General features: G+C 36.4%; 1 protein-coding gene across 1 annotated transcript in view; it reads right to left on the reverse strand.

Annotated features, from left to right (window-relative positions):
• Positions 1-2007: 2007 nt before the first annotated feature.
• Positions 2008-14987, reverse strand: part of LOC100931221 (zinc finger protein 879-like) — a 14521-nt gene continuing 1541 nt past the window's right edge. Inside the window, exons 2-5 of the mRNA XM_031963364.1 lie at positions 9932-10020; positions 8356-8482; positions 7173-7268; positions 2008-4743 (exon numbers count right to left, since the gene is read on the reverse strand). Coding sequence (XP_031819224.1) covers positions 3149-4743; positions 7173-7268; positions 8356-8482; positions 9932-9979 — 1866 coding nt within the window. The 5' untranslated portion in view covers positions 9980-10020 and the 3' untranslated portion in view covers positions 2008-3148. The remainder of the gene's footprint in view (positions 4744-7172; positions 7269-8355; positions 8483-9931; positions 10021-14987) is intronic.

Consider the following 14987-nt stretch of genomic DNA (forward strand, 5'->3'; position numbering starts at 1 on the left):
GCGACCAAAAAGTGTGAGAAATGTTTTTGTGTAACTGCTGTGTTTTTCTTTTTTTGATATGCTCAATAGTTCTTGTAACTGTTCTTTTAATAGGATTGCTAATGAGTTGATGATAATAAAGTTTACCTTGATTTTCCACAAAGCTATTGCTCAAGTGTCTCTTGTCAGTCTTGTAGAGAAAATGGAGAACTATGGATTAGAACAGAATCTAATTCTCTAAAAGTCAAAAGTCATCATTGTACAATTACAAATCAAAAGTAAATGTGGCAAAATTATAAATCAAAAAAATGAATGCTGCAAAATTAAAAGGAATGAGCCTGATTGGAAAGAAGATACGAGAAGACGCTCTCATCCTACTTCTTTGCAGAGAGGAAAGGCTCACACATGCGGTTACTTGCACATATTTTTATTTTTATTTTTTATTAAAGCTTTTTATTTACAAAGCATATGCATGGGTAATTTTTCCAACATTGACCCTTGCATAACCTTTTGTTGCAAATTTTCCCCACCTTCCTCCTATCCCCTTCCCTATCTGGCAGGTAGTCTAATACATGTTAAATATGGTAAAATACATGTTAGATCCAAAATATGTATACATATTTATACAGTTATCTTGTTGTGACTTGCACAAATTTTAAAAGATTTTCTTGATCAATTATGGTGATTTTTTTCTTTTTCTTTTCTTTTTTGTCTTAAAAACACCATTTGGAATGGCTCTCTGGGAGATGGAAGGGAAGGGAGGGATAGTGGAGAAAACCATCAATGAAAACTGATTTTAAAATGGGAAAAAAACCCAGAACAAATATAATGTGAGTAAAAACAAATATGTATATAGAAATAAAGATAGGTTGTTAGGGAGGACACCAGCAGTTGGGAGTGTTAGCAAAATTTTACTGGATCAGTCTCTAACCAGGGAGTGGCTGGAGATGAAACAGAAACAGGGGTACCAGCAAATAATTCGATTAATTTCAGAGTGAGGGATATGGTTTGCAAACTTTTGAATTTTTCCTGAGAAGGAGAGTTCTATACACTGCACAGCCTACCTTCCTTACCATGCACTTTATATGACCCTAAATTTGAAAATTTTAACCCAACTACAATGGAACACAGCATTAAAAATCAAAAGAGGGAGGCAGCAAGATGACATAATGAATTTAGAAGGACTTGAGTTCAAATTCAGCTTTAGACATTTAACACTTACTATCTGTGTTATCCTGGGCAAGTCACTTAACCCCAATTGCCTTGCCAAAAAAAAAAAACCCAAATAAATAAATAAATCAGAAGAGAATGAGATTGAGTACTTTGTATAATTGTAGGAAATAGGAGAATTTCCTATTGGGGAGGAGGAAGGATTTAAAGATGATTAAAAATTTTAAACAAATAAATGTCCATTGTGGCTCTCTTCAACAATGAGAGGATTCAAATCCATTCCCAAGTTGTTCAGTAATGAAGAGAGTCCTGTAAACCCAGAGAGAGGACTGTGGGAATTGAGTATGGTTCATAATATAGCATTTTCATTCTTTTTGTTGTTGTTTGCTTGCATTTTATTTTGCTTTTTTTCTTGTGTGGCATGATAATTGTATGAATATGTATACATATATTGGATTTAACATTTATTTCTACCATGTTTAACATATATTGGACTACTTGTCATCTGGGGGAAAGTGTGGGGAAAGGGAAAGGAATTGAAACACAGGGTTTTACAAGGGCTAATGTTGAAGAATTGTCCATGCATATGTTTTGAAAAATGAAAAGCTTTAATAAAAAAAAAAATAAGTGTCCATGAAGTTTCTTTCAAAAAGTTCAGACCAGAACAGAGGGTTCAGATGAAAACAAAGAGAAACAAAGAACTGTCTTGGGGAAATATTTTATATACATTTTTATATTTATTTTTAAAAATAAGTTTTAGTGCTTTTTTACATCATAATTTTTTCTTTATTCCTTCCTCTTCTTCAAGAATCATCTGATATAACAATTATTTTTAAATACAAAAAAGGAAAAGGGGGGAAATCAGGAAAACTGATAGATTAAAAAAAATCTGAAAATATTATGCAAATTATCTTACCTGCCAACCTTCCATTAATGAACAGCAATAAAAAATAAATTCAATAGACAGAGAAATATTCAGTGCTAATGGCTGGGCCATGCTACTATGATAAAAATGATAATATTAACAAAAGTTAATTTATGGATTTAATCATATCAATTAAACTATCAAAGAGATACTTTAAAGGACTTCACAAAATAGCAAAATTCATTTGCAAAAACAAAGGATCTAAAATATAAAGGAAAATAGTGAAAAAATAGAGATGAAGGGGAAAATAACATGTCTAGACCTCAAATTATACCATAAATCATCAATCTTAAAAATTATTTGGTGGAAAAAAACCAGGAAGAGCCTAGATCTGGAAGAATCAGAAGTAAACAGAACCAGTGTTCAATAAACCTGAAAACACAAATTACTATCTATTTGATTAAAAACTTCTAGAAAACTAGAAAAAAAGGCTGAAACCAAATTAGTATACCATATTCAACAATAGATTCTCAATGGATACGTACTCTTAATATTTACATCATAGCATTAAAAAATTAAAAAGGGAGATCATGGCTTTCACAGTTATAGAGAAGAGATGTATTCTTAATTAAACAAGGAATAGAGGACATTACCAAAGATAAAATAATATATTTCTCTAAAAACCACAAAAAGTTGTATATAATGGATTTGTATTTCTATTTATAATCCTTTTTTTTTAATAAAGAAATTAAAATGCTCACTTGATGGTATTTTGTCAAGGACATAGTAATATACCCACACAAAACCCAACACATTTTATTTTAAGAAACCCAGAAGAGTTGTCAGAAAAATAATTAAAATATTCATAGTTTTTAGTTCACAGTCTAAGTTTAAAAGGTTCAAAATATCAACAGCAGCAATTTTTGTTGTATCTAGAACTTCCGATAAAAAGGTTGTCAATCATTTGGGGAATGATTGACGAGCTATGGTCCATGAATATACTAGAATATTATTGTGTAGCAAAAAATGAACATGAGAATTTTTATTTAATTCTTTATATCTTATAAATTCATGAACATGGTGAATTTTCTGATATCTTTTAAGGTCTTCTCTACAATTAAAAGTATTTTTACTTTACAACGATTTACAAGATTTCAGTCCAGTATGAATTCTCTCATGTACTGTAAGAAAAGACTTCCGAGTAAAGGTCTTCCCACATTCGTGACATTTATAGGGCTTCTCTCCAGTATGAATCCTTTGATGGGCAACAAGATTTGCACTCCAGCTGAAGGATTTCCCACATTCATTACATGAATAGGGATTCTCTCCAGAATGAATCCTGTAATGTGCCATCAGGGATGACTTCTGACTGAAAGCCTTCTCACATTCATTACATTTAAAGGGTTTCTCTCCAGAATGAATCCTATGATGTGCCATAAGTGATGATCTTTGTCTAAAGCTCTTTCCACATTCATTACACGTATAGGGCTTCTCTCCAGAATGAATCCTGTGATGGGCCATAAGGGATGAACTCTGTCTGAAGGCCTTTCCACATTCATTACATGTATAAGGCTTTTCTCCAGTATGAATCATCTGATGCACGGCAAGATGGGAGGACTGTCTGAAGGCCTTTCCACAATGATTACATTTGTAAGGTTTCTCTCTAGTGTGAATCCTCTCATGTACAATAAGCTTTGCTCTTTGAATGAAAGCTTTCCCACATTCGTTACATTTATATGGCTTCTCTCCAGTATGAATTTTCAGATGTTCAGCAAGGTTGCAGGGTTTTTGGAAAACATTTCCACATTGATTACATATGTAAGGTTTCTTTCCGGCGTGAATCCTCTCATGTATGATCAAGTTTGCCCTCCATCTGAAGTCTTTCCCACATTCATTACATTTGTAGGGCTTCTCTCCAGTGTGAATCCTCTGATGCACTGCAAGTTGGGAAGGCTTTCTGAAAACCTTTATACAATGATTGCATTTGTAAGGTTTCTCTCCAGAATGAATGCTCTGAGATGAAATAATGGCTTGGGGAAAGGCCTTCTCAAATTTATTGCATTTACAAGGTTTTTCTGGTCTGTGAATTTTCTGAGTTTTTATAGGATCTCCCCTTTGAAAATAGGAATTCACACACTGATTACAGTCATGTAATTTCTCTCTAATATGAGCTTTCTGACATAAATTAAGAGGCAAGAGATGCATGAAGCCTGTTTCATCTAGAAGGCTTTCTCCAGGAGGACTTTTCAGATGACTAATAGAGTTTGGGATCAAACTGAAAGCTACTTCATGATGATTACTCTGAAAATCTTTCACCCCCACATTCTTCTTCTGATACTGAATCTTTTCTTTAAAACAGTCCCCATATTCACTATATTTGGATTGCCCATTCCCTGAGGTGAATTTCTTACATTGAACTAGGTCTGAATATTGTCTGAAGTTCCTTTGACTTTCATCATACTCATAGTGAATCTTCTCTATGGGGACTCTTGGCTGGACAGAAAGAGTTGACCCTTGAGTAAGATTCCTCTTAAGTTTATTATATTCCACATCTCTCTCTTCACCTGGAGTTTTCCTGAAGATCATTTTTAAATGTCTAGAATGACTCCCCGAATTGTGTTGTCTCTTCTCTAACTTGATATCACAATGCCAGTATTCTTTCAAATTGAAGTCATAGGAAGTGCTCAGTTTTGGAGAAGACTCCTTGGACTGAAGTGTGGTTTCCCCATCTGAAGGAAAAAATTATAGAAAGAGAATCTTTTATTTCTAAGGACAGGAAAAAAAAAAACTGATTTAGACTTAGTGTCACTTCAGTTTCCTCCTTTGTTTCTTGACTATCTTTTGGCATCCTACCCCGAAACTTAACATATCCAGGCTGACCAGAGCGATGATAGCCTTTCCCTTTGGCTTTCTTGTATCCTCTCCCTAGGATACATACAATTCTTCAAAGCTGAATGACTACTCACATGGTTACTTGAGAATGACCAACTCCATTCCTTCCTAGGAGTTGGAGGACTGTTTGGCCTTACTGATATATTTCCTGCTTTCTAAGCCCTTTAGTCCTTACTCTCTGCCCTGACTCTGTGACTACTAGACTATTAAGTACTGTTATCTGACCTACTAATGTCTCAGGTCTTTGCCTGGGCTTTTCCACCCAAACTATCATTGACAATTCCTCTACGTTATTTCCCTCAACTACAGCGTGAGGACCTTCAGACTAGGCAATGGCCAGCTTCTCCATCCCCTAATAAACTTCTTGGCACATAATAAGCACCAGAAATGACATTTAATTCATTCATTCAGTCAGTGAAAAAGAACAATTTTTAAACATGAAAGGTGGGAAGCAATAATGATAAAATACCATTATCTTACATGTGAAAAGCAATTCCTTTCCATAGAATAATACCAATTCCTTTCCCAAGTCAGTGATATGGGAAAGACAGACATTTTTTGTTATATTACATAGCTCAGGAAAGGTGACCATAATGTTTCAGTGATAGCACCAAAATCATTCTGTGTCTCAGGGAAGAGGGAGAACCAGAGCTTCCTTTTTGTGTCATCTTGTTCCTATCACAGCACTGCATGACTTCTTGGCATTTGAGATAAAGTCTTTCTCTAAATCCCCATCACAGATTAGATTTTTTAAAATTATGTATTGGTCAGTGAAGGATAGAATTCATATTTTTGTATCTGTTTATGAATTTTTTTAGTCACTATCAGAATTTACTTCTATAAATAAATTTTACATGTGATTTATATTCCCTTCAACTCTCACTAAGAAATTGCCAGAGATGTATGCAGGCAGTTTCTTGAGAAGCAACCCTTAGGGACAAGCAGCCCAGTAACAGTTTCCTCAGATGGTGCACCCCTGTCTTCTGGAATATTGACGTCCCTGAAAACAGAGTTCTCACCAGGAAATCCCTTAGCATTCTCAAATGGTTTTTAAAGTAAACATGATATTAAAGAACATGCTTCCCCATCAAGTCTGTTGCCGCATACCAAACACATTTCCATGTGATATATATCTGAGATTTTTGTAGGTTGTCTCCCCTATTAGAATGTGGTATTCCATAGATATTCCCATACTTCCCATTGCTCCCCTGTAATCAGAGATTTTTGCTTTTCCACTGTTTTCCCTAGAAACTAGCACAATACTTTTCATAATAGAAAGTGCTTAATAACTGATTTTGTTCATTCATTCAATTAGTTAGTCAACCAGTCTTTTGTTCATACCATACCTTATCCGTGACACTTAGATGGTTTTGTCATCATACGACAAAGGTGTTGTTCCCATGGGCTGAACAGAGTCTACTTTCCCTGGTTATCCTATATAACCCTGGTTTATAAATATCTTTCATAATGGAAATGCCTCACATTGAACACCCTACTACAGGCACGGTCTGGGCTCCTCAAAGTACAAGGGATCTAATAGTTCCCTAGTGTGGTAATTTTGCTTTTGGTAACTATATCCATGATAACTTCTTTTCATGAGCCCAAGTTCATCTCAGCTTTCTTGGCTACCATGTTGACTCCATTTTTCCCCCTACACAAACAGTGGTCTTGACCCAATTCTCCCTGCCTGTAGGTGGTGCAGGTGATTTCTCACACCTAAAGATTACACCATATGTAGCCCAAATTAATTCTATCTAATCAGACTGGGTGCACTGTTCAATTGTTCTTTCATCTGTTCCTGAAGCATTTCCTCAGGGTGCCACAGAGATGATGCAGTCATAAAGGCAACATGCATTATTCTACACCTACATCTCACACTTTTAATATCTTTTGCAAATCCTAGAAGGCAATGAACATCTCCTGTTTCTTGAGTTCATCTTAGGGCTTTGGGCAGTGTCTCAGACCTACTCACAATGGATTATTTGTCCAATCAATGAAAAATCAGGGAAGCAACTCAGAAGAATGATTTCTGAAACAAGGAGACCAAAAAGAATGAAAAAAGAGGAAGCTCTGTTTCACACAGTGGATATCCTTTTCTTCAAGAATGCAGGCTAGCATCAAGAAAGAAAGATGAGGAAAGTAATGTTGGTGAAAAAAGGGCTTCAGTCCCTTCTGAATGACCCTTAGGGCTATGAGAAGAGTTCTATGCACAATTTTTCCAAGTGATGACTTTCTGACATATCAGTGCCCAGTTTCACTCACTTACCTAGACAGGATTTCTTTTGGTCTTCTTGTTTGAACATCCATGATGCTTCCCCTCGGTCCAAATGGGAAATCAGATCTACTCTGGGAACTAGAAGTCCTATTCATGATAAATAAGGAAAGGTTAAGCACACAGAAAACTTTAGAATTCAGTCTTCTTCAAAGAAGGGGGCATGTGTGGAAAGGTTATAGAGTAGTACCCAGCCTCCTTAGGGATGACCTACATGTTCATCTTGAGAGCTATGGAAGGAAAGGCAGAAAATATCATGGCGTCAACTGGAATCAGAACATTGGTTCTCTGTCCATCTCCCTCCTAGAAGGATGTGAACCTTTGATATTTTCTAGTATATGCATTGGAATTTTGTGAAAGTATTAAAATAGGGAAAAATATAGGTTCGATTGGCTAGGTCTTTAAGAGAAGGACTAGTAGTAGTAGGAAGCAAATTTAAATTTGAGATCAGGAAGAAATTCCTAAGGAAAAGACACACCCCAAAGGTGCTTTATTTGGGGGTTCTTCTCATTGTACATCTTCAAAGAAAAGTTGGATGACTATGTTTACTGAATTATGATTTTATATTTCATTTATCATCCAATCCCATTTATAAGAATACATTATAACACATCACTTGGAAGAGTTTGATTAAGAATGGATTTTCAAATTGTTTTCATTCCCTCTGTCTTTTCTACTAATCCTCAAAGATCACAATTTAAAGACTAATTCTTATGGGCGCTATCCCTATAAAAGGGTAGTTAGATAGCACAGGGAATAGAGTACTGGCACTGTTAGGAGGCCTTGAATTCAAATGTGGCCTCAGATACTCAATACTTACTAGTTATATGAGCTTGGGGAAGTCACTTAACTCCAATTGTCTCACAACAACAACAATAAACAAATAAAAAAAATGAAATATTCATATAATTAAGAAGGGATAACTTGAGAAATAACAAATAAAACTCCTAGTTTTTTTCTCTTGGAGAAGACAAAGACTTTTGATATTAGAACAAGGAAAATGAGAATCTTCTTTCTTGGACAGTGTAGACTAGAAGTCTTTGGTCACTATTAATGGTTAAATGTATGATACGTCAAGCACCAAATAATAGATAGGGAGAGAATAGAGTTGTTCCTTTCATTGGCCAATTCAGAATTTCTGGGGAAGGATTTGGATAAAAGTGCCAACTGTTTTTACCCAGAGAGAGCAAGTGCTGGGATGTCTCCACCATGACATCCCTGTAGAGAGCCTTCTGAGAAGGGTCCAGGAGGCACCATTCCTCTTGAGTGAAGTTCACAGCTACATCCTTGAATGTCAAGGATTCCTAAAATGACAAAATTCAAAGAATTTAGAGCAGAAAGATGTTTTACAAATCATTTAATGTTTGTACTTTATAAAGTGGGAAAATGAGGTCCATAGAAAGTGACGGACCTTCTCAAAGGACACAGTCAGGCCAACATGTGGAACTCTAAACCTTAAAATCCAAATGGAATGTTAGGAAACACAGTTTACACTGGCAAATGGAAGGCAGGTAAGAAATATCTTATTGAAAATTGTGAAATGTTTGTTCATGTAGAGTCAGTAAATAAATATTTTATTTCTGATCTTTGAGGATTTGTAGAGAAGACAGAGGGAATGAAGACAGTATGAAAATCCTTTCTTAATAAAACTCTCCCAAGTAAGGTTACAATGTAATCTTATAAATAGAATTGAATAATAAATTTATGAGGACTTGGAAAATATATCTTATTCTATAAGTAAAACAAAACAAAACAAAAACTCTAGTGAAGTGCAAGGATTTATCCTGCAAAGAGGCTATATTTAAAAATAAACTTGGTAGGTAGACCCAGTGCTATGTAGTTTTGCGTCTAATTCTCCTAGGGACTATAGTGGGATAGAGCTGTATGACATGGAGGTGCTGGGAGTTATGCTATTATTTCCTTTGTTCTTGTTATATTTTTGAGGGAATGATCTCTTGGAAAAAGCTAGTTGATGGTAAGTGATTTAAAAACTGTCCCCTAATAAATGAGGAAAACATGGGGCCTTGAACTAATGGTCTGGGAAAATGATAAGGAAGAGAAGTTCTGAAGCTCATTTATCATTAAGATAAAAAAATAGGATTAGTAATAGTAAGGTATAGGGAACAAGGGAATGGGAAAAGATTGAGTGGATCCAGGAATCACAAAGTTCATAAATATGGAAGATCAGTGATGGCTAGATCAAAGAAATAATCATCCTTGCAGCTACCAGAGGTGAGACAGGGTGACATAAACAGAACTACAAAGACAACTCTTACAATGACATTATTGTTGTTGTTGCCACTGTCCATCTTTCATACTCCAAAGGGACACCATGATGTTTGGGATGAGGTACAGTGTTCTTGACTGTGGTTGAGCTTGGATCACACTACCACAGTTAGCACCTCACATTTCTTTTATGCTAATGTAATTCTGCTTTGCTCACAGAACACGGCAGCTACATTGTAGAGGAAAACAGCTGGGAAAGACTTCAGCACTCTGGTCAGAGCATGATCAGAGAAGACTAAGGTATGAAGTGTTTTGCTGGAATAAAATTAGTTTCTAAAAGAGAAACCCTTAAAGAAAAAAATGGAGAATGAGAATGTGGAGGTTAGTATTAGAAATGGGCTAAAAAATCCACCCAGATTTCTATAATTAAGGCTGTTTCTCTTTGATGGTTTCATGGACAATCTTTTGACACTCTATGTTGAAAGAAACGTTCATGTTTCTTAATGTTTGGTACTCTTGGTACTTACTTGGGATGGGATCTGTTGGCTGCCAAAGGTCACTGCTTGTGGCTTCATGCTCCTCTCCAGGGTCAAGCCTCGATCCTCAGTGGGCTGAACTGTGGAGAGAGAAGGAATCTTGTCTTTTCTCTCCCAGGCAGGAGACTGACCATTCACTGAAGAACAACAAAAGGTCAAATGATCGGGAGGATATGAGCAGTTCCCAGGAAAAGACTCAAACTAAAAGAGGAAATGGGAAGTTAGGAGCAGGCTAGAAAAATTAGAAGGTATTTATGAAATCAATATTTTCCTTCCTCTGCCACTCCTTCCTATTCTTCTTTGATAACCCAGAAGCAGGAAGGGGCTTAGTATCCCTGTTGGGCTGAGACCAGCCAAACCTTTGTATAATCCTTCAGTATCAAACCTTTTCCCATCGTATCTCCCCTCCCTTCTCTTTCACAAACTGGGTCTCTAGGCATCTGGTTGCTGGATTTAGGACACAAGGAGGCTAAAGAAGATTGAAAATAGAGGCCTGGGAATAGCCATGGCAAGACTGTGCCTGGGAGCGAGGAAGAGTTGTGACTATTGGGTCTGGAACAGGATTGGTAACTGGAGAATGCCCATGATTATAGAAGGGACTAAGGTAAAGATGAGGCTGGAAAGGAAACCCTGGGTTTTGACAGAGCATGGAAGGTGGGGAAGGGTTGAGGGCTATAGAGAAGCAGGAAGTCTGGATAATGGGAACACAAGTAGGGACTGGGAGGCAAGGTCAGCTGGGCCACTGAAACAGCTGTGGATATAGGGCTAGGAGTTGGGCACTTGTAGCCAGTGAAAGAAAGTTGGGGAAATAGGATCCTGTATTGGAGAAGAGACAGGATGGGTTGAGAAGGGGAAGAGGAATCAGGGGACACAAAGGGCTGGGCCAGTGTTACCAAAATTTTTTCCTCTTAACACAGACTTGACCATGTGAATCCCCTATGTTACATGCATTTTCCAAGTCTAGTGTAGGCTGACTAGCATCTGTCTTGGCTCCCAAGTATACCAGGCAATCCAACTTGGATGCAAATGATAAATTGTGTCAGTTCAGGGGAAATGGATAGCATTCACCTCGGAGAAATTGCTGCATGATAGTAGCAGGAGAATTGGGAATGGTACCATGGGCTATGAGAATTTGAACTTACTCATCAAAGGACTGGGGTATAAGTGAAAGTGTGTTTTATGGAGAACTCACACAGGGCAAGTGCTCACAAAGTAGTCAGAAAAAGTAATTCAAGGACATTCTCAAGGTCTCTCTTATGAACTTTGGAATTTATTATATGACATGGGAGACACTGGCACAGGACCACCCAGCATGGTGTGCCCTCATCAGAGAAGGTGCTGTGCTCTATGAGCAAAGCAGAATTGAATTAGCTTAGAAGAAACACGAGAAATACAAAGTTAGACAATCCACCTTAAAGGTTCATGGGGACTATTTGTGACTAACATGTGGTAGAGCAATCCCTATTGGTCTGATCAGCCACAGTTGGACACACTAACTTCTCTCTAATATAGTGGTGCCATTTTGATTCTCTTCAAGAATGAAGAACAACAACCATTAACCATGAAGTGAAAGTGTAGCCCTTAATATAAGAAGCAAGAAAAGAATGACTAACATTAGAAAGGATCCTGGCTTCAGCAAGTGTTAGAAAAAGGAAAGAAGTGTGAAAGGAAGAGATTTCAGATGAAGGGAAATTCATTTTGGATCAGGAGTTCCAGAAAGCACAATGGAAAAGGTAGGCAGGTCTGGAGTGGGAGGAAGAGCTGAAGGCGATGGGAATGAAGGAGCACACAACCGATTTTGGCACAAGGGCTTGTTGTACACAGAGTTCAGTTTCACAAGAATGAAGACAATAAAAAAGGATGGAAACACCAATGAATGGGGAGTTCAGGTAGAGTAAAAATGAGATTCCCAAATGAAATAGTTAAGAAAAATAAAGGTCGTCAGCACCTAGTCTGTTTGTGAATTTGGTCAATCTCGGCTATATTCTGGCCCTCCTGTCATGTTCAAATTAGAAGATAGTAAAGGACAGACAGACGAGCAATGTTTCCTCTGACCCATTGAACAGTTAGAAAGAAGAACTGATAATCTTGAGAGGGTTTCAATGAATGAGTACAATCTAAGGAAAAGCCAAGTCACTCATGATTAGCTGTGGCCCAGGATGGAGTGGCTGAAGTCATAACCATTTGGACTCAAACCAGCATTATGGAGTTATCAAAGAAACAAGTCAGACATATGAGTCCTCAGTCAATTAAGGATATATTTCAGATTTCAAGAATGCCAGTCCAAATCTAGATAAGCACCAGTTAGTTCCAGATGGGAACATAAATTCTAGAAACAGACATTATGGCACCTTTCAATTCAGATAATTTCCTCAATACCTTAACGTCTCCACTAATGAACATTCTCAAATACCTCTGGTTCACAATCTAGAGCCAATGAATCTTCAAATCATATTTATCAAGGAATTTATAGAACCTTAAGCTATCAACAAGCAGTTATTAAGTATCACAAAGGTACCAGGCATTGTATGAGATCCTGGGGCTATAAAGACAATAAGAAATAAATTTAAAATAAAACATTAAAAAAAAAGGCAAGAGGAAAAAGGAGTTGAAAGTGTAGCAAAAGAAGATTAAAAAGGACTTCAAAAATAGATAAGAAAGAGCTACCCAGTGATTTTGGGCATGGGACGGGTAATTGGGAGTTCTTGTTTCTAGCCTTGTTGGAAATGCAGAATTCTGAGGAACAGCAGCTAGGAGGCAGAGGAGACCAGAGAACGAAGATATTATCAACAGGAACAAGGCTAGTTTAGTAGAATCATGATGTTGATGAAGAGGGGAAATGGTTAGAATGGTAGATAATGGAAACATTAATGGCTCAAGAAAGAAGTAAAAATCTAAGAGAAATATAAACAAATCTCAGTGTTTAATAGTCATTAAAATTGAAACAAAGCATTAGAAACAACCAAAGCAATGATGATGTTTCCACAGAAACATGAAAGAGAAACTGAGAACTGGAATGCAAAAAAAGAGAGATTGAAGTAGAGGAAAATCTCACAAAAGAAAAAAATAATATTTAAAAAATTAACTCTGGGATCTTTTGAAATTAAAAAACATTGATCTGGAAGACAAGATGTACAAAGCCAATCTAAGCATTGTAGGTCTTCCAGAAGAATATAGTGGAATTAAAAAAATCTAAAATCCCATGATATAGAAAATCCCAGGATTTCTATGAAAAATACAGGTCATCACATTTCTCTGCTTCAAACTCCAAGATAAATTAATAGCTAATTTAAATCATCCCAATGACAACAACACATTCTCTTAATAGCTAGGAAAAATTCAAAATAATTAAAATAAATTCTATGTCACAAGGGTAGCCTGCATACCATATAAACTATGGAAGAAAATATGTTATTTTCCCAAAAAAGAAAAGGAGGATCCAGATAAAACCCAAATTGAGATACCCTGCAAACATTAGCCTAATCATCAATGAAGAAAAGATAGATCTTAAACAAAAGCAAAAAAAAATGAGGTATTAAAACAGATATGAAAAGAATGTAGAATAACTGCAAATTACTCTCCCCCAAAAGAAATACACAAGATTGATAAGTTCAATTTCCAAGGAAAGAAAAAATAAGTAATGAATTAAATTATCCAATGTCAATGTCAATGGCATTATTTTTTAAAGAGAAACCTCTTACTTGGATTTTAAAAAATTAAACATGTTCATTAAAAGAAAACAAAAATTGGACAAGAAATGGGAGAAGAGAATTTGGAAGAATGCACAGAAGAACCATGAACTAAACACTACGATCCCTTCACCCTGTGAATCAGTGTATTTTGTGGTGCAAAATTACAGGGTGGGAGAGTACACAAATGGTGAAAGAAGAGAATCAATCTGTGGGTGAAAAGCAAAAGATTAATAACTCGTAGGCCACATAAGATATTGACTGATAATTCATCAAGAAGAGGGCTATCGTAAATAGGAAAGGAGACAGATGGGAGAGATTGGGATTGGAAGAATGAAAGAAAGATCTCAGTACAATGGGGAGGCATGGCTCTGAAGGAAACTCCTTGGAGATCAAGTGGATGCCTTTACTGAAGACAAGGACCTTTTGCCAGGTTTAGCTTGAGGGGAGTTGGTACACTAGATGGGGAGAATGTTGTGTTTCTTTGGATAATATTCCCTGTCAAAAGGAGTGAAATACAGCACCCAGTAGTAAAGAAAGGAGAGCTGTGGAAAGAAAAAATATCATGGGAAGGGCAGAGGTTAGAATAAGATAATATGATTGGAGTCACACAAGGTAAGTGCTACCAGTAGGCACTACTTCTGCCACTATTACTGCCCTCATGAATTGATACTTCCAGTAATATGACACTCATTATGCAAGGGAAGATGAGATGAGATTTATAAGTCAATTAACATAGAAACTCCTTAGAAGAAGGAGCTCACATTTCTGAGTTGAGAATATCATTCCAAGAGAAACAGAAAGAGATTAAAGAAGAAAAAGACAAGGATCTAGATCATAAATCAGAGAATAAAAGTTTGGGATAGACAGGAAGGGAAGAGATTAAAAAGATATTAAGAAAAAAAAATCTTAGAAAAAGGCCTATACAAAAGAGCAACAGAGGGAAAAAATGGGTGAAGATCAGAGGAGATGGTTTTAAACTAAGTGGGGAAATAGAGATAAATGAAGTAAATTTAAAAACAAAAGAAAATGAAATCAATAATCTAAGTAAACCCCCAAACTAGAGAAAGTATTAACAATCATGATGAAGAAGGGAAGGAGGGATGGGAGAACAGCACAGAGTCAAAATAACTGACTTTGCTAAAATTATTTAGCAAATGACTATTCCTAAAGATGGAGACAAGGAATCTCCTGAAAAGAGAAAGAAGAAGTTAAGACAAGTCAACAAGCATTTTTTTTTCCTTAATAAGCATTTATTCTGTGCCAGGCACCATGATAAACAGGGGTGATACAAAAGCAAAAAGACAGTCCATACTTTAAAGACACTTACACGTTAATGGATGAAGATAACATATAAA

The sequence above is a fragment of the Sarcophilus harrisii genome, chromosome 3 (assembly GCF_902635505.1).
Source record: "Sarcophilus harrisii chromosome 3, mSarHar1.11, whole genome shotgun sequence".
NCBI lineage: Eukaryota > Metazoa > Chordata > Mammalia > Dasyuromorphia > Dasyuridae > Sarcophilus > Sarcophilus harrisii.